This window comes from Patagioenas fasciata, chromosome 1 (genome assembly GCF_037038585.1).
Source record: "Patagioenas fasciata isolate bPatFas1 chromosome 1, bPatFas1.hap1, whole genome shotgun sequence".
NCBI lineage: Eukaryota > Metazoa > Chordata > Aves > Columbiformes > Columbidae > Patagioenas > Patagioenas fasciata.
The window spans coordinates 189,249,942-189,274,989 of NC_092520.1; the positions used below are offsets into that span (position 1 = coordinate 189,249,942).

The 25,048-nt window shown below is 41.7% G+C and overlaps 1 protein-coding gene across 14 annotated transcripts in view; it reads right to left on the reverse strand.

Annotated features, from left to right (window-relative positions):
- The window catches only part of ANKRD26 (ankyrin repeat domain containing 26), a 71,558-nt gene extending 47,253 nt beyond the window's left edge, over nucleotides 1-24,305 (reverse strand). For 2 of the 14 annotated variants that reach the window (XM_071803342.1, XM_065836538.2), the window contains exons 1-17: nucleotides 23,763-24,304; nucleotides 17,650-17,764; nucleotides 17,209-17,382; nucleotides 16,996-17,102; nucleotides 16,351-16,488; nucleotides 15,425-15,570; nucleotides 11,854-11,904; nucleotides 9,687-9,720; nucleotides 9,535-9,607; nucleotides 8,234-8,294; nucleotides 7,960-8,072; nucleotides 6,787-6,934; nucleotides 6,072-6,133; nucleotides 5,286-5,397; nucleotides 3,599-3,627; nucleotides 3,424-3,490; nucleotides 718-773 (exon numbers count right to left, since the gene is read on the reverse strand). In XM_071803342.1, the coding sequence (XP_071659443.1) occupies nucleotides 718-773; nucleotides 3,424-3,490; nucleotides 3,599-3,627; nucleotides 5,286-5,397; nucleotides 6,072-6,133; nucleotides 6,787-6,934; nucleotides 7,960-8,072; nucleotides 8,234-8,294; nucleotides 9,535-9,607; nucleotides 9,687-9,720; nucleotides 11,854-11,904; nucleotides 15,425-15,570; nucleotides 16,351-16,488; nucleotides 16,996-17,102; nucleotides 17,209-17,382; nucleotides 17,650-17,764; nucleotides 23,763-23,965 (1,689 nt within the window). In that variant the 5' untranslated portion in view covers nucleotides 23,966-24,304. The other 12 variants (XM_071803343.1, XM_071803339.1, XM_065836547.2 and 9 more) reach the window with 12 other exon arrangements.
- Nucleotides 24,306-25,048: the final 743 nt, after the last annotated feature.

Sequence of the window (25,048 nt, forward strand, 5' to 3'; positions counted from 1 at the left end):
AGACGTGGGCTGTGAACCAATAGCTGCAGGTCTGTGGTGATTCAACTTCCATACTGAACTAGTAGCTGACATTCAAGTTTGTGCTTATGTTTCTTAGGCACGCATCCTGCATGGTGAGGGAATACAACGATACTCCCAACCACAAGGGCAATTTGGATTGAATGAAGACTAGCAAGGCAGAGCTTACAGAAACTCAGGTTTTCCCCCCACCAAAAAAAGAAAAAAAAAATAATTTAGTCCTTAGTCCTGTATTTTTAAGAAGAGGGTAGGAAAGAGTTTGTTTTTTTCTCACAAGCAAAGCCAGAGGGGGTTAGCTACAGACCCTGCTTGATTCCTTCTAGCCCGCCTATTACCACAGACAGAACTAAAAGGGCAAATACAGCCAGGATCTGTGGTATCTGGTTAACATTACTTCCAAAAAGGGCTGGAGTACACCTACAAAAAGGTAGAGGGGATCCAATTAGAAGCAGTTAACCATCTAGGTTATAGACCCTAAGGGAAATCACTGACCAGGTCAGCAGAGTAGGGCTGCATGGTGAAAAAGCAACAATCCTGCCAGGCCCTGGTTACAAACATAGAGTAGAAGCAGTAGAAGAAATCAGCCTTATCAGCGTCAGGGCTCCAGGCAACAGCAAGCTCTCAAGTGCCTCTGGATCTTACTCCTCCCCTCCGTGCACCCCTTCTAGTGGGGACCCCCAAGTCTTCCACAGACAGTACCTCAGAATCCCAGGGAGAATCATTATCTTCCTCTGCTCCCTCTGCTGGCAGGTCACCTATAAATGAGGTAACAAGTGAGACACTGAGTGGTTTTAGTTCACTCTGCTTTTCCCCATCGGTCAAGCCCTGCATCCAAAAGACGCGCAGCGGTTCTCTTGCTAAGGACAACCTAAGAAGTGAGTGTTTCTTCACACCTGGCCACATCATGGTATCTCCTTTTCACTGCCACCTCCTCTTGCCTCCTTTGCAGCAAAATATGGATATGCACAACAGCTTACACAGCTACTAGCAACACCCAACCCAATTCAGGAAGAGACTCCTGCATGCTGCAGTCCGGTGAGACACAGAGTTTAGGTTACCTGCTCTCCAGCCTACAGCTCCAGAATTTGGCATTTACTAATACTTTCCGCTGCACAGGAGGCAACGTAGAAACACTGTCCAAACATCCTCACACTAAAATCATCAAGCAATAATGCTCGTTTTTTAGTGCCACCAAGAAAGCTCTTCCTGGACAGAGGGGTGCTACCCTGCACCTTCCCAGATGCTCAACACCTAAGCACTGCCTCCGAAACACAGAGTATGGGCTCACAGCTCAAACACACCCCAAACACGCAAAAGTTGTTTCTGCCTTAGGGCATTAACATCCAAATCTCTTCTCCACCACACAAACAAAAGGTTCAGTCTCAGTGGGTTCCTGGTCAGATGAAACTATCTTCTTTTAGCTCTTTTAAGCTACTCCATTAGGTAAAACTGACTCAGGATTCACTCATGTGACTTTTAGTGCTCTCTCCAATTAGCCTTTACCACTCCTCTCTCCCCTGAGATTTCCCTCCTCATCAATTGTCTTCCATAGTGACTTTGTGCAGATTACAGTGCAAAGCAGCTACTCTTCTATACAGAAAACATAGGAACAACACTACTGACCCAAACTGACCCAACACTATTGACCCAAAAATATATTTTAATAAGCTCTTATGAGTAGTAACAAAGTAAATAGAACGGGAAATCTAATCTCTCATTGAACACTCAGTTGTGCAAGATACTGCACCTTTTTTCCAGATTTATGAAAGAAACTTGTGAAGGATGGCATTCAGGCCTTTTAGAGTCATACGTATTTGTGCCGCAGCAACTGTGATGCTTTGCTGAAGCAATCTAAATTGCTTAAAACCAAAATCCAACCGTAAAAGTTGGAAAGAAATTGTCACGTGTACTTCTTAACACTTGATCTTCAAGATAACACATGGGTAAACCCTAACATGGCACAAACGAATAAAGACACACAGAAAAGTAGCTGACATGAAACGAGCTACGAAAAAGATGGTTGTTCTGTGTTTGTAATATTATGCAAAAGTATATATAACGTAATGATCCGCTATGGGGCTACATCTCACATTGTTGTGTAATACAGACAAAACGAGAACTCATGCTTGAACAACTTTTAACAAACCTCTATGCATCTTACAAAAACACTATCACCACAAAATAAAGGGCACAAGAGGACCTGCTCTTGCTTACCCACTGCAAAGACATGAGAGAGACAAGAAGAGCGAGAGCAAGAGGTGGTGAAGAGTGACAGGAGGAGTGGAAGAGCAAGACGAGAGAGAGAGAGAGAGAGAGACAGAGAGGGAGAGATTGTTCCTAGGGAGAAGTTTAATCTCTATTATTACCAAAAGAAATATGGTACTTTTTTTATCCCCCTAAAGCAAGGATGCCAAGGGATTTGGAACCATTTGTATTCTATACTTCAAAGATACAAGTTCACTTACTTGCTGACAGATCTGTTCACCCCTCTGTCATTTATATTTTCAATAGCTGAATGTAGCAACTCTTAAAAACTCATCTCAATAGTAAATATGGAAATCAATAAAAGTTAAAACAAGGAAACTAAAAAACCATTAAAGTCATATATCCTCCCTCCGATTTATAGTGGACCAACTAGCTGTTTCACTTTTATCCTTGCTTCCAAAAAAAGAGAACTCCTGACAACACGCTGACACTGTCATTTCCTCCCACCTTGTCTCTCTTCCCCGCTTCCTTCCCCTGCCTCTCAACCTGCTGGGCAGTTTCCAGCCTCAAAGGAATGTATTTGCTACACGTTCCAAAGCAACTGCCAGACAGGTAGAGAAAAGCCACGTAATTAATCATTCCTGCTACGTACAGCTACAGGATGAGCCCAAGAATGATCCTTTGTGTCTCACCTGTAGCACCTGGACAGCTTAAATTGCAGATCCCTAGCCCGGAATCAGCTACAGCACATGCTCGGGGAACCACAAATATCAGGAAGGGTTTTTTTGAGAAACTGGAAGGAAAGCAAACTTCAGGACTCCCCTGAAAAGGGGAGATGACAGCAGGTATAGAGGAGGAAGCCCACCAACATGGAAGGGTATTTGCAGTGTTGAACGGCAGACCAGAGGAGGAGCACACACATGCACAGAGGCATATTTCAGTAGACCTTCTTTTCCCAGAACACCTTGCTAGAACCATTAATTTAATATTAGGAAAAAAACCTGCCAGTACAATGTGTCTGGCCATAAAAAAACCCAAAACACTACAGAGACTGCTATGAACACCTTCAGTATCATCTGCATCTCCTAAACCTAATTCCTCCAACAGATCTGCAAAACAAATAAATCAGATGCTTTCTTTAATACTCCTATCCAGAAAGATTATGAAGCGAAACCCAGAACCACATAAAGTGAATGTTACCTGGATCCTGCTGCCTTTTTTTGGGAGAGGTTTCCTTCATTTCCAAAGCAGATTCTGGAGTCTTCAGCTATAAAAGACACAATCCAATGACACTGACAATAAGCCAATTTCAAAGTAACCACATACTATTTAATGAGGACAACAAGTAGGCAATCTGACATGAACTAATACGTACCCGGGAATTGCTGGGTTTCTCTGAAAAGCCTGGAGGTTAAAAAAAAATGTTTTGAAAAATGTTATTTTATTTAATTGAAGGTCTCTTTTACTCCATTCAACATCAGCAGTTTTTACAACTAAGTATTAGTTGAAACCATTCATTCATCAAGAGTATGATACCTGACATTCACTTTGCCTCATCATATAGCATTTGTATTAGTATACCAGAAATGGACAACACACACTTCCCACCACGCACCTTGGATTTAAAAAACAATAATCACAAAACTAGGACAATTCATGTGAAGCAATAAGGTCAGGCTTGTTGAAAGAACAAAATCAAAATACTTAGTCCTTTTGAAGAGCTGAATTCTGCTTTCTAAGAGGATTATTTCAAAAGCCAAATCCGGTCTGCTATAGCGAATGATCACAAAACAGTCCAACAGCTCTACGACTGCAATTCTGCAAGTGTTTTGTGTCAAGGAGTATTTTCCTTTCCATTGATGGGACACGGAAAACATGGGTGCAGACACAGAAACCTCACACGTGTCATTCAGCGACAGGAAAAACAAAAAATAAAAAAAAAAAAAAATCAAGCTAGTTCTCATCAAATTGTTCTGGTTTAGCTTGCAAGGAAACAAACAAATGTTGTTTGGTTGTAATCTGCATTCATAGTATAGTTCCAAGTTCATTTTTTCTTTCAATTTTGTCCAACATTAAATCATTTTGAAACCCACACAATCTAGTGGCCCACCTATGTTTCTCAAATCCTCTGCTTAATTCTTTCAGTTTGAATCCTTTCATGAAATGAGTCTGTGAAGTGTTACTATGAACGGCTCCACAGCAAAATTTTTGTATTAAAAAAAAAAAAAACCAACATTAAAAGCAACCGGTATTTGATTTCACTTAACTTGGTGGTCTAGCACTATGGAAACACCTTAGATTACCATAATGGCCTTTCACCCCCTTTCCACAGGGATTTTAAACCTGCCTTAGTGGAATCACACAAAGCAGACTTCCACGACAACTACTCAACAAGTAGGTTTACAAGCTCCCAGGAGTTTGTCAAGTTTGGCTTGTAGCTTACTAAACTCCAACTGGATTAGCTTCTTCAGTTGTCCTGTTGTACCTATACTAGAAGCAGGATCGACAAACCACTTGGTAAAGGAGAAGTTCTTCTGGAGAGAGTTCTACCCCAAGAGCAAAACTTCCCTGCCATCCTATGCTCAAGATGCTAGAGAGACAGTATCACAAAATACAGGCAGAAACCCTTAGCAACAAAACCTGAACTTTCGGTCCCATTTTAGCTCTTAGGCAAAGCGAAACAGAAAGCTATCAAAAATTAAGCTGGGGGAAAAAATGTTTAGCCGGATCACAGATTTCTTCTGATGCATTAGCATCCAATAACGTTTAAGTGTTCAGACAGGTCAGTCCTAAACCACATACACTTTCATCACCATGCAACAAGAACCTGAATCCAAAAAAATACAAACACGTCCAAAGAACACACATAATGCAAACAAGACAACTTCCTTTACAAAGTGGTCAGCAAGCGCTATGATTACTGGTGTTAATTCAAATAGTAAGCACTTCATTGCTATAGCATGCACCCGCATCGTAACAGCATTGCTAAGACAGACACTGCTAAAAGTTCACTTTAGTCTATAAATGCCTACAGACAAACATCTCATCCCCCAGGAAGTTACCGTTGTTGCATTCCTCTGAGACAATCTTGGAGTATATTCCATGTCTGTCTGTAGTTGGGACAAACACACCGGACGATACTTGTCTCATACCTTCACAATCCGACTCTACAATCTAAAACATACGCATGACAATCAGTACAAATGCAATTTTCAACTCATTTCTATGCAAAAAGCCAACTGGCACAGCATGGTATCAAGTATATTAGAGGTACAAAAACCTTTTATAAGACCCCAGGAAAGGACACGCCAAGATGTACTATACTGGAAAACCACAACAGTTGTGTGTGTTTTCAGGTCTTAGGCAAAAACCTTACAACTCATCTAAACTATTCTGTCACACTGAGAAACTGGACAGCCAGAAAAGAAAACTAACATGGCAACTCAAGACGTGGGCTGTGAACCAATAGCTGCAGGTCTGTGGTGATCCAACTTCCATACTGAACTAGCACCTGACATTCAAGTTTGTGCTTATGTTTCTTAGGCACGCATCCTGCATGGTGAGGGAATACAACGATACTCCCAACCACAAGGGCAATTTGGATTGAATGAAGACTAGCAAGGCAGAGCTTACAGAAACTCAGGTTTTCCCCCCACCAAAAAAAGAAAAAAAAATAATTTAGTCCTTAGTCCTGTATTTTTAAGAAGGGGGTAGGAAAGAGTTTGTTTTTTTCTCACAAGCAAAGCCAGAGGGGGTTAGCTCAAGTTCTCTCAAGTGCCTCTGGATCTTACTCCTCCCCTCCGTGCACCCCTTCTAGTGGGGACCCCCGAGTCTTCCACAGACAGTACCTCGGAATCCCAAGGAGAATCATTATCTTCCTCTTCCTCTGCTCCCTCTGCTGGCAGGTCACCTATAAATGAGGTAACAAGTGAGACACTGAGTGGTTTTAGTTCACTCTGCTTTCCCCGTTGGTCAAGCCCTGCATGCAAAAGATGCCTTCCGCTACTACTCTTGAGACCTGAGGTAAGTACCAAAGTGCTCAACTCTTAACAAGCTGGTAATGCTTTGAAGCACACACAGCTGTGGCACTGGAGAGACCTTCTACATTTTAAACCTCGAGAAGGTGAGGCACTGGAATAAAATATCTCCCAGCTTAACTCAAATCTTTCCTAGGCTTCAGCTAAGAACAATCACAGCTTTTCAACCCAACAATATGGGCCAGTAAGGGGAATACTACTGTCACACCCAAGACACTCTTAGTCCTCTATTTTTTATCATCTGTGCATTGCGTTCAGATTACTTCAGGGACAACAGAGCAATGCAAGCAAGAATGGTACTTGCTTCATATAGCATTATTTGGAATCCAAAATCATAATTGCAATTCTTCAAGAATTAATGAAAAGGAACAAAAGCTGTTTTCCTTCTCTGCCAATGCCCACTAAGATTCACAGGGAAGGGAAACACTTGCTGTCTTAGAGGTCAATCACCATTTTATTTCATTTACTGTGCATTAACATTTCGAGAGGAATAACGGACTAGGATTTACTAATTCATTTCTCTCACCAGCATCTTCTTTTGAAGCATTGTGGACTTGATGGTTACCATTAGAAACAGAATTCTTCACTCCCTCAAGAACTGCAGTTCGTAGCTTTTCACCAGTGTCCTCTTTCTCCTGCTCCTCCTCCTTTTCTTCCCATTCAGGTGATTCTCCCTGAAAGAAATTGATCAAAGCAGCTGGAAAGAGCAGAAACAAGCATCTTCTTTGCCATCCATCGACAACTTGAAAACTACTTTTCTTGTGTAAGACAACAGAGAAACTTTTGAGCTTTGTTGAGCTTTGTTTTACAAGACTCAGTTTTTCCATGGGAATCTACATAAGTAGAAAGCAATGCCTAATGTTCTAAGTGTCACCTCCAGTTCTGCAAAGCCCCTGAGAAAAATTTAATTGATTCCAGAAGCAGTCTACTGCCTATTCTTTTTACTACAAAACCCCTGCAACCAATATAAAAAAATATGGAAAATATTGCCTGATATTATTCTTATACCTAAGAAACTGTTTTGGCTAGCAGTGAGACATTTTCTAATACCAAAAAGGATGATCGAAAGATGGATATATGTGAAGAATAAGTATTAAGAGAAATCCAGTTTACCTTTAGAAAATAATGTTGTCATTGAATCATCCCTATATACTTACTTTGGTGCTTGAGTGAAATGCTGCTCTTAAATTTTCTTGACTGCTATTTAAGCACAAGTTTTCCCTTTCTTGTTTCAGTGCTTCCTCAGTATCTTCATCATCCACACATTCAAGAGCAACAGAGTTTGGTCTTTGGCTTTCAAGCTTTGGTTTTTTTGCTGCATTTCTGTCAGCATTTCTGTGAAACTTCTCCTGAATCATGCTTTTCCTATTCTGGCTTTCTTGTGTATCTTGTAAATTATTTAGATTTTGAAAGACAGCTTGTTTTGGCACTGACTTGCAAGATACTTCATTATTCATTATCTTTGGAGACATAGAAGTTATATTTTCTTGCACCTTTTCATAACACCCAACTATAAAAGACACAGGAGTATCAACAGATTCCTCCACCTTTTCATCAGGTTCTTACTTATTTTATGATCATCATCACAGACATCTCCAGTTCCACACCAAGCTTCCCCTTCATACTTAGCATTACTAAAATACTTCAATTTCTGATTAATTTCCCCTTTAGGTTTTGTTTTCTTTCCCTGCTTCTCCACCTGTATGTCTTTAGACTGAGTTTCTTCATTTTCCTGATCTTCCTCCTCCTGTTCTTCTCTGAGGCTTTTCTCTGGTAACTTAGGACTTTCAATTCTAGAACCATCACCATCATCTTAAAGCATAAGAAAAGGAAAAATGCATGTGAACAAAAGGAGTTACATAAACAGAAAAAAGAAAAAAGAAAAAAAAAACCACCCACAAAAACCAAAACCCTACTTATCAAGTCTACTTTTATATATCATTATATCATACAATCTTTTCCAAATAGCTTACTCTTTTTCCTGAACTTCTGGGAAGCATTCATTAGCAGTGTCAAGTTTGGCTTCTGCGGCTTCTGTAAATAAAGATTTATTTAAGCAAACCAATATTTTTTAAATGGTAACAAAACCAAATCCTTTGTTCACATCAAATCTTGAAGAGTAAATACAATTGGGTTGCCCTTTTGATAGTGCTCAGGTGGTTGCTCCATCCTATAGAGCACATATGCAATTCAGTAAGTATTTCACCCCAAAACACTGTGCAGACATCTTTTGCAAATTGTTTCCAAAACTATGTTTAGATGCATAAGAGTTCTAAAAATCTGGTTTTAATATTTGTAATATTTAATTAAAAGTCAACTGTATTTAAGATTGTAGTTTCAGGATGCTTGCTTGCAAATACACACAACACAAGTAACTGTTAAGATCCCTAGACTGAATGCATAAATTAGTCCCTGCAAGTACACTTACCAAAATACCCCTAAATTTAAAAATCATGCCAGAAAAATGCATCATTTCTATTTAAATCAGTGCAAGAAAATAAAACCGTATTTAAAACTAAACATGTTTGTATCTCTACCATCACAGAGAGGGTTCAACTAGTACACTCAGGTTCCTCATCACTGCAGAGTCCCAGTGCAACAGATTAGATGCTCCGGACATCACTGCAGAAGTTGAAAACCATTCAGAACTTCAGTAAAAACAGCTACGAGAGCTTGTAGCTGACAAAAAGAATACTACCAAAGCATTCAAAAGAGAGGGAAAACATGCAGTGTAAGATTACATGCAAGCATGGAATGTCATCTCATAGAAGAAAAAAGATGACCCATTTGAATAACTCATCTATTGAGTGCTCTTGAGGAACCTGACAAGGAGGAAAGGAGAACTAGGTGATGAAGGATTTCAGTAGATCTTGGTAAATAAATGCCCTTTTTCTTAGCAGTTAGGATTCTATCACCAAATTTGCAGGAAATAGTAACAATGTTTGGAGAAGAACAGAGTAGGTTATCATAGTACCTTATCAACTTTCAGGGTCCGCAATTCTGACTCAAATGAACAAGAATAAAGAAAACAATGTGGTTGTTTATCCCGTCACCTATTGCTCTTTTGCCCCAAACCACAAATCTACTGCATGCTTTGCCACAGTTACAGGTCTTTTAGGGAAAAACTCACAGCAGAAGAGAGGCTGGCAGGCCAGAGGGTGCTTCTAAGGAGAAAAGAATATTGGCTGGAACTGCAGTTTCTGTCAATCCCAGAGAAAACTTGCCTTCAAATCACTTATTTTTGCAGAACATTTTTGCTGTAAAGGCACTGTACCTTGGGGGTAAAATCAAGTTCTTCTTCCTCAGAGGTATGCCAAGTGTCATCACCCTCCTCTTTCTCAGAGCTTCTTAAAAAGGAAAGCAAAATGAGTGCTGTGTCTCTCAAATGATTCCTCCGGTAAGTGCTAGGTATTTTCAAAGTCTCACCTTACTGAGTCTCCTTGGGAAGAGTCATCTATTGCTGTATAAAAATTAATTGACATGCTGAAATTAGATTGGGCATGCTAAAAATTAACCAATACATATAAGTATCTCACACGGACAACTCTAAAGGTCATAAGAGAATGGAATTTTGGGCAGAATGAATCTATTTCCAAGCGACTTATTTTTCAAGCCATACTGAATTAAAAAAGAAAACAAAAAATACCAGAGTTCTCTCTCCTTTGGACTCTTATGTCCTAGAAGTTTAAAAAAACACCTCTAAACTAAAAAAAGCAGCATAGTAGGAATACACTATGTTAGTTAACAGTTAATGTTGGTGATTTAGCAAAATACTAAGTACATGAACCTCTGAAGTACTCATATCACACATGAGAACACATCACATGCAGAGATTTTACTACTTTATGTAACATGTATAACATTATGCTACATACTATACTACCTAATGCTCTACCAAGTTACAAATTAATCTGAAAATGTAAAGAAAAAAATCAAAAGTACAATTAAGATCTCAAGCTTATCCTCAGGTAGAAGAATCACCAGCAGTTCTCTATGCTGCACTGAAAAGGGCATTCAACAGACAAAAGGGGTATAATAACCAGGGCATTCTATGCTACATACTAAGCTTTCGTCAGCATTATGAAGGCAACTTGGATATAGGATCATAGGACAAATCAGGTCAGAAAGGACTTCAGGAAGTCTCTTAGCCAACACCTCTTCAAGACGGGCTTAGTGAAGAGGTCAGATAAGGTTGCTTAAGGCTTTATCCAGACCAGTCATGAACACCTCCAAGGAACGAGACTGTACAACCTCGCTGTTTTACTGTCCTTATCACAGTGAAGCTTCTCACATCCAGTTAGACACTCTCTTGTTTGCATTTATGCCTCTGGTGTTTCCACCTCCTGTCTTGCACCACTGCGAAGGACCCGGCTTGGTCTTCACCTCATATGTACTGGAAGCTGCAGCTATCAACAACTAAGATGAAACAAAAGGGCTCTTCAAGTCCCAAGACGGAAGGGAAAACCAAACCAATATAACCTCCACAGAGCGGCTATTTCAGCACTCCTCAAGTTCTCAATAACTAATTCTTGTTAACTATCATAACAAAATGAAGTTGTTTATAAACAGGAGATGGAGATAGGTGACCTCCCATAAAGTCACATGCTGACAACCAAACTGAGGTGTTAGGCAAAGTCACTGAAGACAAAAGAAAACAAAGGCATACCATGCTGGAAGACATCTCTTCTACTACCAGTAAATCACAAATGAGCATGCAAATTGTGTTTGTCCTAAGGACAGAGTTTATTGTGGGAACTTTGATGAGTACATCTCCTGACCTGAACAACGCTTTCAGACCACGAAATACAGTAAACATGTTCAGTGTAGACATGTCACATAGACAAAACCTAGAGGCTGAAACTTCCAGTGCAAGCTAAACTATCTAAAATACTAATACGGTCTCCGATTTTTACTGTTTCCTATCACAAACACATAATATTTTAAAAGAGTAATTATTTTTACATTCTGCAGCTTCCTGTAAACTCAGTGCTCACTGTCTAATCTACCTGCTAATGTCCCAAGTTGAATGAAAACATGCCTCTTAGAACTGGAGGGATAGAGAGGAACAGCCAGTTACAAACTCTTGACACAATACTTCAGTTATATTTTTGATTAGTACAGTTACAATTAATCAAACCAGCTAAGCAAGTTATCTGAACTTCAGCTTTCCATGTACAGTAACTTTAAGCAATGATCGAAACCAGGTCACATTGCCTGTTAAAAGGCATCAGAGGAAGTTCATGAGCATGCTTTCAGACAGACCTTGATGCCCTACCATAAAAAAGGGATCTAGAAAAGCTGTCTCTGGGGGTTACTTGTTTCCCCTTTAACTGAAGTCTATTTCCATTTTGGAGCAATCAAAGAACATATTTAAAAAAAAATTACTATCACTGATGACACGAAGCAAACAATTCAATAACAAATGACTCATGCAAAACATGCAAACAAACAAAAAGTGTCCAAAGACTGCTCACAAATCTGATTTATAAAAGCAAACCCATCAAAATAGGGTCCTCCAGGATAGAAAACATCATAGATGTACTTGTGCATAATACAACATGTTTCATATTTGAAATGATACTGTATAGAATACCTTTCCTTGATTTTCCTGTTCTTGATGTGTGGTTAGGAGATTGTTGCATTTCTATATCCATTTAGGAAAAGGCATGAAAAGGACAGATGAAACAGTGACATCAGAATAAATATGAATTCCCAGAAATTTGGAAAACATAAGCAGCACATCAACAAAGCTACAGCAATGGGAGAATGTACTGCGACTACCAGCCTACTCTACAGTTTTAAGTGCTAGAAATGAAAACAATCACAAACGACAGAACTCTACTCTCAAGGGACAGTGTCAAACAGTGTAACTTAATTCACTAGCTCCATGTAAAATACCTGTATTTCAACATTTTGAAATACTACAACAGATTACGAGAAATGTACTGCTAACTTGACTAGTCCTCATCTAGCATAGACTGCAAATGCAATTCCTTCATATTTGTAGAGTGCTTTATACATACAGCACACTCAAAACCACTCCCTCCAAGCATCCCAAAAACCCCTAAGTGCCAACAACTAAACTTTGGAGATACACTATCCAGACATTTTGAAGGAAATCTTGGCTCCACCACTACACAACTTCCAGCCATTATGTTATTTACAATCATTCAAGTTTCAGTTTTAGCATGCTTGTTATCACTCACTCAAAAAGCAGCCCAGAAACGTGTTGCCTTAAACCAGCTCACCTTAAAAGCTGTGTCAGTTGGTGCCTGATACATAGGCCCCTCCTACATCAGTGTGAAGACAAGAGAGACCTGCTTACATTGATGTGACCATGCTAAACTGTTGACATGCAGCAGCCTATGTCACCAACTAGAATGCAGACGTGACAAGCAGTCTGAACGAATACCCTGTTCACTCAGCGCTACAGGGCAGGCCACAAGTGGACCAAAACAGGTGCATTGACTGTTGTGATTGTCATGCATGCGAGTTTCTGTGCCTGTGCATGTCTGTGTATTGTGGGGCAGAAGTTTTAGAATGTAAATCACCAACCACCTGCTCCACCCATCCTATTTAGTAAAATTTTTTATTTTAAATTATTTTAATAGTGAGGTTCTGTTATTGCAGCTACCTGACATCAAATTTCTCTGTGGTAAGGAAACATTTGTCTCAGAGCAGAAGGGAGTCCTGCTTATATTGATTTTACTCTAAATACATGCAACGGATGTGGCAAAAGGATTCCTATCAAAAACATACACTTAAAGACCTCAAGATGGTTTCTCATCCCATCTCTAGTTCTCAGTTTTCTTCAAAAGTGATACAAGACAACTCTTCTTGACCTCAGGAGAGGTCACACTGAAGCACTCACTTATTTTCCAAGAGCTCTATGATTAAAAACCAACAGTGTCTGAAGGGACTCAGGGAAACACTGAAGGAACAATATGCTAACAGGCAGTGCAGCAGCTAAAACAAGCTGCCACTGCAGATACACTAGAAATCTGAATCCTTGCCTTTAGAAAAGTTGCATAATCGTTATTTTTTGCCAAAGAAATTCCAACTTCAAATCCAAAAGTCTGTCATTCAATATGCTAGGCTGGAAGCCATTCATTTGGAGGTTTTTGCAAACTCGCCTGTGATTAATAAAAAGGTTCATGTTCTGACAAAAAGTAAACAATCAAATAAGCTTGTGCCAACTTCTTAAATATGCTGACTTGTTCATTAGAGGAAAATATTTTGAAGAATGTTCAACAAGTACAAAACCAGCAAAAGGGATAAGGACAACATTGAAGATCCCAGGAAAACAACAGAGAAGAGCAAAATAAGTAATTCTGAAGTGGGTGTTTCTCTGGTCTGTCAAGATCATCCCAGCTTCTCCACTAACAGAGGCTTCAAAGCCTGTTATGCAGCATATCAAAGGGATCATCGTGATCCAGGACATGTGCTTTGCAGGTACAAGCCAGACACTGCAGAATTAACGCCAATGAGTATCCTCTATATGCTACTCATCTCACTCAACACGCTGAGGTCATCTTCCAAGAGACCGAGCACAAGGTGAAAAAGGATTCATGCTACTCAGAAGAAAACCAAGCCTTACTAGAAGCAGACTGAGAACAGCAAACACTTTCTCCTTCCAGGTCCTTAACTCACATAACATTCTCTTCACATTTATTATGCCTCTTCAAATGAACATAAGAAGTAAAGACTTCCCATAATACTGGGGACTTGTATTAGTAGTATGATAATTTTCAAGGAATGGGGCAAATTATTTTCACTGAGGGTATGTCAGTTTCAGAATCACCCAATAGTATTCTTCAAGTCATATTTTAAAATAACTCAGGCCTATCAGCCACTACAATGTGGTATCACAGCAATTATCTACATTCACAGGAAGCAGTAACAGAGAGTGCTGTTAGGCTGAAAGCAATATTTTGCTGATTACATTACCTGTACTAAGCCCTTAAAACAACAATAACAACAAAACCACCACACAATGAAAATCTTCCTTCAGTCTATCACGAAACTTCACAAATCTCCAACTAGATCAAAGCAACTGCTCTAAATTAAATTCCCATATTTTCATATCTTGGAAAAGTCAATGAGGAAAAATATCCCATCTTTTGCTCATATTTTAAAAAAGGAGTAATGAATTGTGTTTGAACAGTGTCTGCTGCCCATTTGCCACACAGTTCTGATATAACACCCTTAAAAACACAGAAAGAATAAAACCTCCCACTGTAGGGCCTGAGTTATAAAGTACAAGACAAACAATTTTGTTTACATGAAAATATTAATTTTCTAAGATTCCTGTACAGTTATGTGAGCTCATTAGCATAGACTGGATTTTAAACTCACTGAAAGAGTTAATTTTTTTTAATCATAGGTCATTTTAGCCGATTTTTTCTGGATCATGAGGTAATACAGATTTTTTTAAAGTTTATTTCATAAAATTACTGAAAGAAAGCCATTATTTTTATTGTAAATCAAACGATGTCCAAGAAGATACAGTATACACAGTACATTGTTGTTGTTAACAAAGTTACTTTTCTAAGAGTATTTGTTTTTCCTAAATATATGTGTACAACACCTACACAAAAATAATTGTAACTGATGCTGAGAAATAAGGTGACTCATTAAAAGGAGCTTAGTGCAAATGAAACCATTAACATTAAAACAAAGACACACAAACTCCGTGGAAATCAACAGGACATATCTTCCTGTTAACTCATCTGTTACTTCCTAACTACAGAAAGATCAACAACTACTCAGGATGAACCTACTGCTTTTACAATTGGATTTTCACAATCTGAATGACCATCTACAGGTAAAAGTACACATCTGAAAAACAAAACCACTTCCCCCTAGTTTCTTCCCTGTCCCACTTCTCTCTTTCTCTAGAAAAACAATATAGAGATGGGCAATCTGACAGGCAGAAGGGAACAAGCTGTAAGTGGACACGTAACACAAAAATCCCAATTCACAGTCTGACAAGAAGCATCTCCAACTAGCAACAAGTAAGCGCATTCACAAAACTTCTTGTCTTACTCCATCTGACACCTCCACTGAAGTCAAGGGTGAACACAACAAGCGTTAACATACAAAACACCTAAAGAAAAGGCCATAGTGATTTTCCTCCTGAGCTCCTCCATGATTAAGGATCCTACCTCTGTCCACAGCAGGTGCACCCAACTTAATGCCAGCAGTTCCTACCCAGGGAGGAATGCTAAGTACTGGGAGGCCTGCTGCAGCACCTGCAGAAGCTTCTCCTGTGTTTTCTGAGTCCGCATGTTGTGCCAGTAGTTCACTAAGACTGTATAGAGAAAGAAAGGAAATATATTGGCAAAAAACACATGTACTTCCTTATACCATTTAACAGAATAGTTAGCAGCCATTTATTATCCATCCTGTGCACATTCATAGCCATATGAATTAATATACTTGTACGTATTTGCTCAGGGCAATACACACAGAAGGTATGGCATGACTATTACATACTTCAATATTTCTTACAGTCGTATTAATTCTATAGACAGATATTCATACCAACAAAGTTATTAACTCCTGCTTGGTACATTTTTTTCAGCCTGGTTTTTGAGCACACACAACCACCTTAGAGAAGGAACACCCACATGAACAAAGCTATGCAGACAGGATTAAAACTGCTTAACATTTTAACAAAAGGGATATCAGTTAGACCTCCTCTAAAACAAAAGGCTGGTAGTTCGTGGGCATTGTAGTGGAAGTCAGTAAAGACGATAGTGTTGGTGTGGAGAGAGGGTTCACATGCATTTCAGTTTGCCAAGTTCCACCACTGGATAACAGTAAGATACAGACACTTTTTAGAGCTTTTATTGGTCAAATGGGAGCTTTGCAACAAAACTTGAAATCTAAGAGAAAATTCTGGGCAGAAATTTTCCTCAACTTCCAAATTAACACTAGACAGAGGAACGATACATATTGGAAGATGCCACTGAGCACAGCATTTAGACAGGTCTCAACACACTATTAAACCTTTGAGCTGTTACGAAAGATATTCCAAAGCCATGCTGATTATTGTTAGAAAAAGTTGTCAGTTAAGTTAAAAAATTACCTAGAATATCCATGAATAACAGCATAATCTTCAGCTGTCCATTCATGAGGGTCTGTATGGGAAACATCAGCACCATACCGAAGAAGCACCTTTACCAAATTAAGCTCCCCATCAGAAGCAGCAATCATAAGTGGTGTTCTGAAACATCCAAAATATGATAAAAAAACCAGATCCTTTCACACAGACACTGTAATTATTTTTATTCCTATTTGCTCTCAAAAAATAGTATTGTCCAATTACTTCAAAATGAACAAAAGAAAAAGTGGTTTTCATTAAGTATTAAAAACAACAGCAAAACGGGAGAGGAAGTCAAAACAAAAGTTCAATAATCACACAGAGCTTCCACACAGACAACACTTATGCTGCTGCACAGGAGATGTTTTTTTTCAAATTGAGGCAACGCTGCTGAGCTAATGGCACGTTTCCTGCCAGAAGGGCCATCACAGCCAATGCCTTCTTGCAAAAAAGCATCCACTGAGGTATGACAGCAGTCAAGTGCAGACCTGCTTTCAAAAGTCACACAGAAATAGGTCTTTCCGTGTGGTTCCCTGATTTTTTTCTTTAAGAGCTCGTTCTCATGCCTCTCATCAATCCAGCTTAGAGAGTACTAAAGAGACTTATATACTGTTTTGACTAACCCCTCACCTTTCACGCTGATCTCGAGCATGCACATCAGCTCCATGCCCAAGGAGAAATTCTACTATCTCTTCCTGGTGTTCAGAGATAGCAAGAGCAAGTGGAGTAAATCCCTCCTGAAAGGACAGATAAATAAAGTTGAAAATAAAAAAAAAAAACCCTTGAAGAGAAATATTAATGCAACTTCTTGAAAGAACTTCCTTAAAAAATACAAAAATTTACCTTATTTCGGGCCTCAATATTGGCATAATAATCAAGTAGCAGCTCTGCCACAGTTGTATTAGGAGAGATGACAGACAGATGCAGGGCAGTGTTGCCATCAGCATCTGGCAGATTTGGTTCAGCACCGTGTTCTAGTAGAATAGCCACACATTTTTCTTGCTGGCACTGTACTGCCTGGGAACAACACACAAAGGAAGAACTTCCAGCGTTTACATTTCACTCTGTTGCCATTCCCCCAGCTTCCCAATGCTGGAAAATAAGAGCACCTTCTAAGATTAGCTCATGCAGTCTATTCCCTAACAGTAACATATGCCTATTCCATGCCAATCCATCGCAATATGCACGTTTCTACACAGGTCTGTGTAAAGAATCCTGCCAGATACATCATTTAGTGCATAATCAATAAGCTCCACTTACAAGCACATAACGCATTCCGCATACCTTCATCAGGGGCGATCTGTTGTCACTGTCAGGAAGATTTAGCTTACACTTGCTTTCTACCAAATATGTAACAACATCCACGTGGCCATTCGCGCAGGCGAGATGCAGAGGTGTCCTAAAAATTAAATATATTAAATTAGCACAGACAGACAACTAAAGAAATATTTCAGGCTGTGATAAACTGATATGACCACGAGTTGCACTTTGTAAAAAGTAAGCTTAAGAAAAGATTCTGTAACAGCAAAAGATTACAGGTAACAGCAGCTGCACACCATATGCCTGAGGCTGGCTAACAAAAAACTTCCAGAGAGTCCACTTCGTAAGGTGACATTTCCTTCACTGTAAAACTGACCCTGCACAAACAGATTCCTTTGCCCAGGCATTGGTCGCTGCATCCAGCAGGACAACACACAAGGCACAACAACAGAGACCAAAGCCTGAGCATCTGAGGGCTATGGCAAGTAAAACTCTTAAGTTCTTCTGTGATTATTCATATCCCGGAAGTGTATCAGAAATGCAGAAGGTGGGTTTTATACCAAGAATATTAGTATTTCCCTGCGCTTTGAGAATTTATGCTACTTTTTTCTTTTCCTAGCATATTTACTACTGCACCAAACACAAGGATGCACATGCATCGAAGTACCTCTGATAACACGTAGCAAACCAGAGAGCAAGACTCTGTAATCCTGACTACAGGAAAGTAATATTTGACCATCCTGACATGTTAAACTATCATAGTCATAAAAAGCCTACTACAGAGGAAATCCTCTTCAAGGAAGGAATACTGTATTTCAATAGTACATGATCAGCATAAGAAAATGAAACTTTTTTCTTCAAGTTAAAATCTTGCCAGAAAGAAAAGAGCTCCTTCAAGCCACAGACATTTTAGGTCTGATGTCAATTAATCAGCCTAGTCGTACCCAAAGACACAATCACCCAGAAAGTCCTTGCATGTGTTTCCCCGTAAATCACAGGCAGAAAACAGCACAAGCTTCATTCTGTGCAGAAGGTAAAGCTCCTGCTGCTCTGCAGGACACCTGTCCCAACAGAGGAGACAATCCAGAAAACACACAGGACCTTTCTCCCTTGAAGGTGATGCAATAACAATCCTGCAATTCCTCTAGAACTGAGGGGGATGGCAGCACTAGTTTTGAACTGCATCACTGTGGGTAGGTCCTTGTCTGTATTTAGAAATGCTCAACTAACCTTGCAATTGTTTTGGTACCTTGCTGAGAAGCACGAGGACAGCAGCTCACTAGCTACGTGGGAATGAAAAGGGAGAGGTACACAAATACAGTGGTATGTGATGCAGAAACACAGTAATTTGTAATGCAGGTACTTCTTGTTACAGTGCAGCTGATGCGCCTCCTCCATGGCAACAAGGACGAGGACAAGAAAAACATGCAGAACACAGAACTTGCAATGTCTTGCTACAGATGGGGAAGAGACAGAACCATCAATGGAAGAGTCCCTCAATGATTACTACCACCACTTTTTGAGAAATTCCCATGTAAGTATACATGATCCTCCATATCTGAAGAAAAGACTGACTGAGATTATCTGGGAGCGCTGACCATAACCGGCTATGAAGGATTCCACCGTCACCCAAAAGCTGCTACTAGCAAGCACTATGAAACATGACAAACCTCAAGAAGTCACTATCAGCTCTGCAAACCCAAAAGCCTTCAGGAAACCTGCAACTGATTGCTGCCCTCCTCAATCAAGCCTCTCAGCCTTCCAACAGGAAAGGAGATGGCTCTGCTTGCAGCAAGGCCTGCTGAGCTCCACAGAAGATCCACTTTAGGGAACAGGCTGGCAGGGAATATGACAGTTTCATGTACCTGCAAGAAACCTCCAATAACACCAAAGCTGCTCTGCCACCCACCCGTGGGGACCCAACCCAGACTCTGCTTCTCCTGCTGCTGCAATCCTATGCTGATTGCCCATGCGGTAAAACAGAACTGCTGATGCCTGAGCAGCTGCAAAACAGCCCCAATAGGATACAACAGGGAAACAGCAGGCTGGCATCATGCATTTCCAACAGCACTTGAGCCCATGACCCAGCAGTTACAGGCTAGGCAATTAAAAGCTCTAGAGTCCACTCTGACAGGCAGCTGACAAGGCAAATCTCTCTTAGTGATTAGCTTCGACCCAGAATTCATGACTAGCTGGCATCATGCCTATAGTGCTTCCAACTCCATGCTAAGTTCTGCCCATCTCATTCAGCAAGGCTGAAGGCTTTGCTAGACCATCTCTGAAAAGCTGCCTGCTCCTAACTGATACTGTTCCAGGTGCAGTTTTTGGGAGGTCCTGTGGGCTACAGGACCTACCTATTTTATGCAAGGAGCCTATAGGTGTGATACTTGCCATGTCCCTGGTACAAGATTTTGTGTTTGGAAATCCTGAGGAGCACAGAGATACTCATATGAACAATGCACACATTAGCCATTACTAGTCACGTTTCTTATTCTTTACATCTCCTTCCAAATGTGTCAACTCTTCCGGTCCCTGGAGGACACAGTGAAGCTCTGAAACACAACTGCATGTGATGGTCACTCACAAAACATACCACAGCCACAAGCACTTAAGAGGGCACAGCTGGGCCTGCAGCCCTCATGGCTGGTATAGTGTTACAGGGGTTACAGCAACCAAGCAGACTGTCCACTGAATTCCTCTCAGGTGAGCTTTTCAGCACTGGGCACTGTCATGCCAAAATCATCACAGTGCTCTATGTACGTACACTACTTTCTCTTGTGTGTGTGGTTTGTTTTCTTTTATTGTTGGGGGTTTTTTTGGTCTGTTTTGTTTTTTGTTTCTTTTTTCTTTCTACAGTGTGTTACTTTATTTGCTCATGAAATAAATAACTTACACTTTTTCTATGGATAAACAACGTTTAATTCAATTCCTTAACTGTATTCCTTAAACACGTGTTCATTAGAGCATAAGCAAAACAGCGCTGGGTGCGCGGGGGATTCGCTCTGCCCAACATGCACACCTTTTAACAATAAGAAATGTGCTTAAATACAGTAAGGTATTACATACTCATAATAACCCCAGGAATGGCTATACATATTCATAACCTTTCCCCGCTTTGTATTAAAATGAATCTCAGATAACCATTTCCATAGTCTCCTTCTTGACCCTCCCCTGTTGTGCTTGAGCAGTGTCACTTGGTGATTTCGAGGAGGGGTCTTTGGATGAAGGCTCCTTCAGCTTCGTCACAGTGAACTTTTTACCTTTGGCTCATTATGATGAATTGGCTGCCAAGTCAACTGAAATCAGACTGGCACCCCCTTTCTGCTGTAAATCTTGGCTATCTTGTCTCCTCAAGGTTACAGCTGGTGCTGTAAAACTTCTTATCTCTGCATTTGATGAGGTTCTGTTTTTTTCTTCACACAACTGGTTACATACAGCTCTAAACTAGATATTAATTATGTGGCTTAAAGTGTTAGATCGTTAGTAGGCCCTTATTATGTGGTTGGTTAACCCTTCAAAATGTTAGTTCCCTCTATCAATATAACTTCATAAACAAGTTTCATAACTTTTTACATAGAACTTAACCACCTTTCCTTCTTCCAAGTTCAGAGCCCGCACCTCATCTGGTTACATCTGTAAACATTAAACATCTTAGCACGAATCACAACTGCATTTCTCACTGATAGTAGCATGACACACAGAAGGAAGTCTTTCCAGAGGAAACACAGCTTTCTAGACAAGATGAACTTAAAATCGAAAACCCAGCCAAATTTCCTACCAGGGTCTGCTAAGACCTGATGACTGACTGAATCAGCCACAGTCAAAGAGAAGGGGTAGTAAGAAAAAAAGATAAACATTCAGCAGCTATTTCCACAAATGTCACTGGGTACCTTGACTCAGGAAGCTGGAGTGTGCACAAAAAGCACTCAAGATCACCTTAAACTGCATCCCCCATCGCCAGCTGCATAAACAAATACTAACTGGCAACACAAAGGCACACAACACACATTACTGAAGTGTATGTTTACCATGCTCTTCCTTGCTTCTCCTACAAATATAGGTGTATTTAGGTGCTTTCAGGGCAGTATGCTAGTTGGCTGGCAAAAGTCCAGTCTTTGGGATAGATACTGAACTACTCTGATAAAACCAGCATGTCTTCAGAATGTCATAAAGGTTTTGACTTGGAGACTTTTCAAAAAAAAAAAAAAAGCATTAGAGAATTGACACATACGTGACCCAAAACTTCAGCTGATTCCCTTATGTTTATGATGGACCACTAAGAGCTATGTTGCAGCCCAGGGCTTCTCCTTAAGATACAGAATCATAGAATGCTAGGGATTGGAAGGGATCTCGAAAGATCATCTAGTCCAATCCCCCTGCCGGAGCAGGAACACCTAGATGAGGCTACACAGGAACGTGTCCAGGCGGGTTTTGAATGTCTCCAGGGAAGGAGACTCCACAACTCCCCTGGGCAGCCTATTTCAGTGCTCTGTCACCCTCACTGAGAAGAAGTTTCTTCTCAAATTTAAGTGGAACCTCTTATGTTCCAGCTTAAACCCATTACCCCTTGTCCTACTATTGTTTGTCACCGAGAAGAGCCTGGCTCCATCCTCATGACACTCACCCTTTGTATATCTGTAAACAATAATAAGGTCAACCCCTCAGTCTCCTCCAAACTAAAGAGACCCAGCTCCCTCAGTCTTTCCTCATAAGGGAGATGCTTCACTCCTCTAATCATCTTGGTTGCCCTGCGCTGGACTCTCTCCAGAAGTTCCCTGTCCTTCTTGAACTGAGAGGCCCAGAACTGGACACAATATTCCAGGTGTGGTCTCACCAGAGCAGAGTAGAGAGGAAGGAGAACCTCTCTCGACCTACTAACCACCCCCCTTCTAATACACCCCAGGATGCCATTGGCTCTCTTGGCCACAAGGGCACAGTGCTGGCTCATGGTCATCCTGCTGTCCACGAGGATCCTCAGGTCCCTCTCCCCTACACTGCTAACTTATACTGGAACCTGGGTTTGTTCCTGCCCAGATGCAATACTCTACATTTGCCCTTGTTACATTTCATTACATTTTTCCCTGCCCAGCTCTCTAGCCTGTCCAAGTCAAGCTGGATGGCAGCACAGCCTTCTGGCGTGTCAGCCACTCCTCCCAGCTTGATGTCATCGGCAAACTTGCTGATAGTACTAGTACTCTAGTCCCTCATCCAAGTCATTGATGAATATAGTGAACAGTGCTGGCCCCAGCACCGACCCTTGAGGCGCTCCACTAGATAGAGGCCTCCAGCCAGACTCTGCCCCATTGACCATGACTCTCTGGCTTCTTTCCTTCAGCCAGTTCACAGTCCACCTCACTACCCGATCATCCAGACTGCACTTCCTCAGCTTAGCTATGAGAATGCTGTGGGAGACTATAATTGCAAGCACTTGTTATGCTTGACTCAAAAACCCACAGAGTAATACCTGCCAGAAAAAGCAGTTTCTCCTGCAAGTCGCTGCCCAGATCTTCCAAGCCAAGGCACCGATTAGCTGTGCCAAAGCCTGAGAACAAACCACTAAGTAACTGCCACCCAAAATCAGACTATTGTTTTGGCTGACACATCACAGTCATAAAAGGTGTATCAGGCAACTGTGCATGAAGCACCAAAATAAAACGCGTTTATTTCACACTCAAACTCTTTCCTAACTGCAGTGCTTACCTCTCCACAAGTTACTCCCAGGAAAGAGAATGCCTCTTTTTTGGCTCAACTACTAAACTTGCATGCCGAGCCCTTAGAGATACACAGAGATGCATGCCATTGCAGTTTGACTTCTGAGTGTGGCTGGAGAACGGCTGTGATGGCCCCTGTGCACCCCATCTTTCTGCTGCCAGCTGCCCTCCACCCCTGCGCCACCCGACAGGGAAATACGACTCCGGGAAACGAGACCGGGACAAAAGGCGACAGTGGGATGCTAGGTCGAATGGAAGGGTTTCTGGCAGCACAAGGGCCGAGCTCGGTGGCAAAACCAGCCCTTCCTCCCCTCGCAGCGACGCGGTCGTTTGTCCCTAGCACCACTGAGCTGCCGTGGGCTTCGGCTCCACCTCGAGGTTCCCACCGCTGCCGGCCCCCCCCCTGCGGCATTGCTCCCCCCTTACCGTGCCGCCTTGTCCCGCCCGTCGATGCTGAACTTCTTCAGCCCCCGCCGCACCTGGGCTAGGTCTCCGCTGGCTGCCGCGCGGTGCAGCTTGCTCAACTCCTTGTGCTGGATGTCGTAGGCACCGGCGGGGCACGGCAGGGAGGCGCCGCCGGACGGCGACTGCCCCTTCTTCTTCCACCCGAATCCGAAGATCTTCTTCATCCCGCAGCGAGCGCGGGCACGGTCCCGCTTCAGGGGAGCAACGGCGGCAGTAAATCGGCCGGCAGAGTCGGGGACTGGGACGGGGGGGGGGGGGAGGGGCGGGGGAAGGAGGGGAGGGGGAAGGAGGGGAGGGGGAAGGAGGGGAGGGGGAAGGAGGGGAGGGGGAAGGAGGGGAGGGGGAAGGAGGGGAGGGGGAAGTCGAGCTCCCGCAAGCGGCCTCCGTTCGCTACCACTGCTGCGCGGCGAACTGCGAAGGGCGGAAGTCCAGAGAATGGCGTCTCACTGCCCCGGTAACGGCAACAACGCCCACGGCCACCACCCCCCACGCGACGGCGCAGGCGCGGTTCGGCAGTGACGGGAGGAACGGCTGGCTCTGCCCGCCGCGCCGGCAGCTCCGCGCATGCGCCACCTCCAGAGCGTGGTGGCCGTTAGCGGCGCCGTTAAGTAGCAAAGGGGCGGGCGCCATGTATGTGTGTGAGCACGTGGACAAAATCTCCAATGAAATTCATGTCCTGGTTTATTTATCAGTACTACTTGGACGTATCTCAGTAGAACCAGTCCTTGTTTTCTGGAGTTGGGACTTTGCCAGCATTTGATTGGTAATGGTGTCTTCAGCTGTGAAAATAAGGAAAGGCAGTTGACTTATTCTACAGTAATACCTTCTACAAATGTAAGGAGCTCTGAAACATAGCTGCTTTAGCAAGGAACCTGAGGAATGAGTGGAGAAGCAGGGATTAAGGGAGTGGAGTATCTCCCTTATGAGGAAAGGCTGAGGGAGCTGGGTCTCTTTAGCTTGGAGGAGACTGAGGGGTGACCTCATTCATGTTTATAAATATGTAAAGGGTGAGTGTCACGAGGATGGAGCCAGGCTCTTCTTGGTGACAACCAATGATAAGACAAGGGGCAATGGATATAAACTGGAACACAGGAAGTTCCATTTAAATTTGAGAAGAATCCCATGTTTTGACTTATTAAAATTTTGCTCTCATTATTGTCTTCTATTATGGGTTTTGCAGGTACAGAAAAAAAAAAAAGGCAAAGCTCCAATTTTGGACTGAAAGCTTATGAGATATTGAATGCTGA